The sequence below is a fragment of the Plectropomus leopardus genome, unplaced genomic scaffold, assembly GCF_008729295.1.
Source record: "Plectropomus leopardus isolate mb unplaced genomic scaffold, YSFRI_Pleo_2.0 unplaced_scaffold94352, whole genome shotgun sequence".
Taxonomy (NCBI): domain Eukaryota; kingdom Metazoa; phylum Chordata; class Actinopteri; order Perciformes; family Serranidae; genus Plectropomus; species Plectropomus leopardus.
Window position 1 is genome coordinate 1 of NW_024704064.1, and position 606 is coordinate 606.

General features: G+C 43.1%; 1 protein-coding gene across 1 annotated transcript; it reads right to left on the bottom strand.

Annotated features, from left to right (window-relative positions):
• Nucleotides 1-5: 5 nt before the first annotated feature.
• LOC121940817 (P2Y purinoceptor 1-like) lies at nucleotides 6-602 on the bottom strand (the record flags this gene model as incomplete). The annotated part of the gene is made up of 1 exon (XM_042483500.1): nucleotides 6-602. A coding segment is annotated over one exon (597 nt), but the record flags the coding sequence as incomplete, so codon positions are not given.
• Nucleotides 603-606: the final 4 nt, after the last annotated feature.

Below are 606 nucleotides of genomic sequence, written 5' to 3' on the forward strand. Positions count from 1 at the left end.
GACCAGAGGTTGAGGTTCTTGAATACATGATAGGGGATGTAACAAACAGAGAAGAGGAGAATCAAGATGCACAACAACTTCAGACTTCTCTGTTTCAGTACCTTGTCAGTGGCATTTTTTCGACACAGAATGACAATCACATGTCCGTAGCAGCCCAGTGTGATCAGCAATGGGATACAAAACCCAGTGAGTGTCCATCCAAGGCTGTATTTCAGGTAACTCTCAGCAAAGCCTTCGTCGGTGGTATCAAAACATTTTTCAGTGTTTCCAGTTGGTTTGCTGGATGTTTTGATGTAGAACATGTCTGGAAGACTTTGAACACTCACCAACAGCCAAACCATGACTGAGATGATCACAGAGTGAGTCAGAGTTAATTTTCCCATCACTCGGACTGGATGCACAATGGCCAGGTACCTGTACACACTGATACAGGTAAGAAACCCGATGCTGCCATACAGATTCAGGTTGAAGCAGAATCTTGTTATCTTGCAGAATACCTGTCCAAAGATCCACTGACTCTTCATGAAGTAATACACAACCAAAAATGGGAGTGTGAGCAGGTACAAAATATCTGCAAGTCCAAGGTTGAGAACAAAAACATTGATG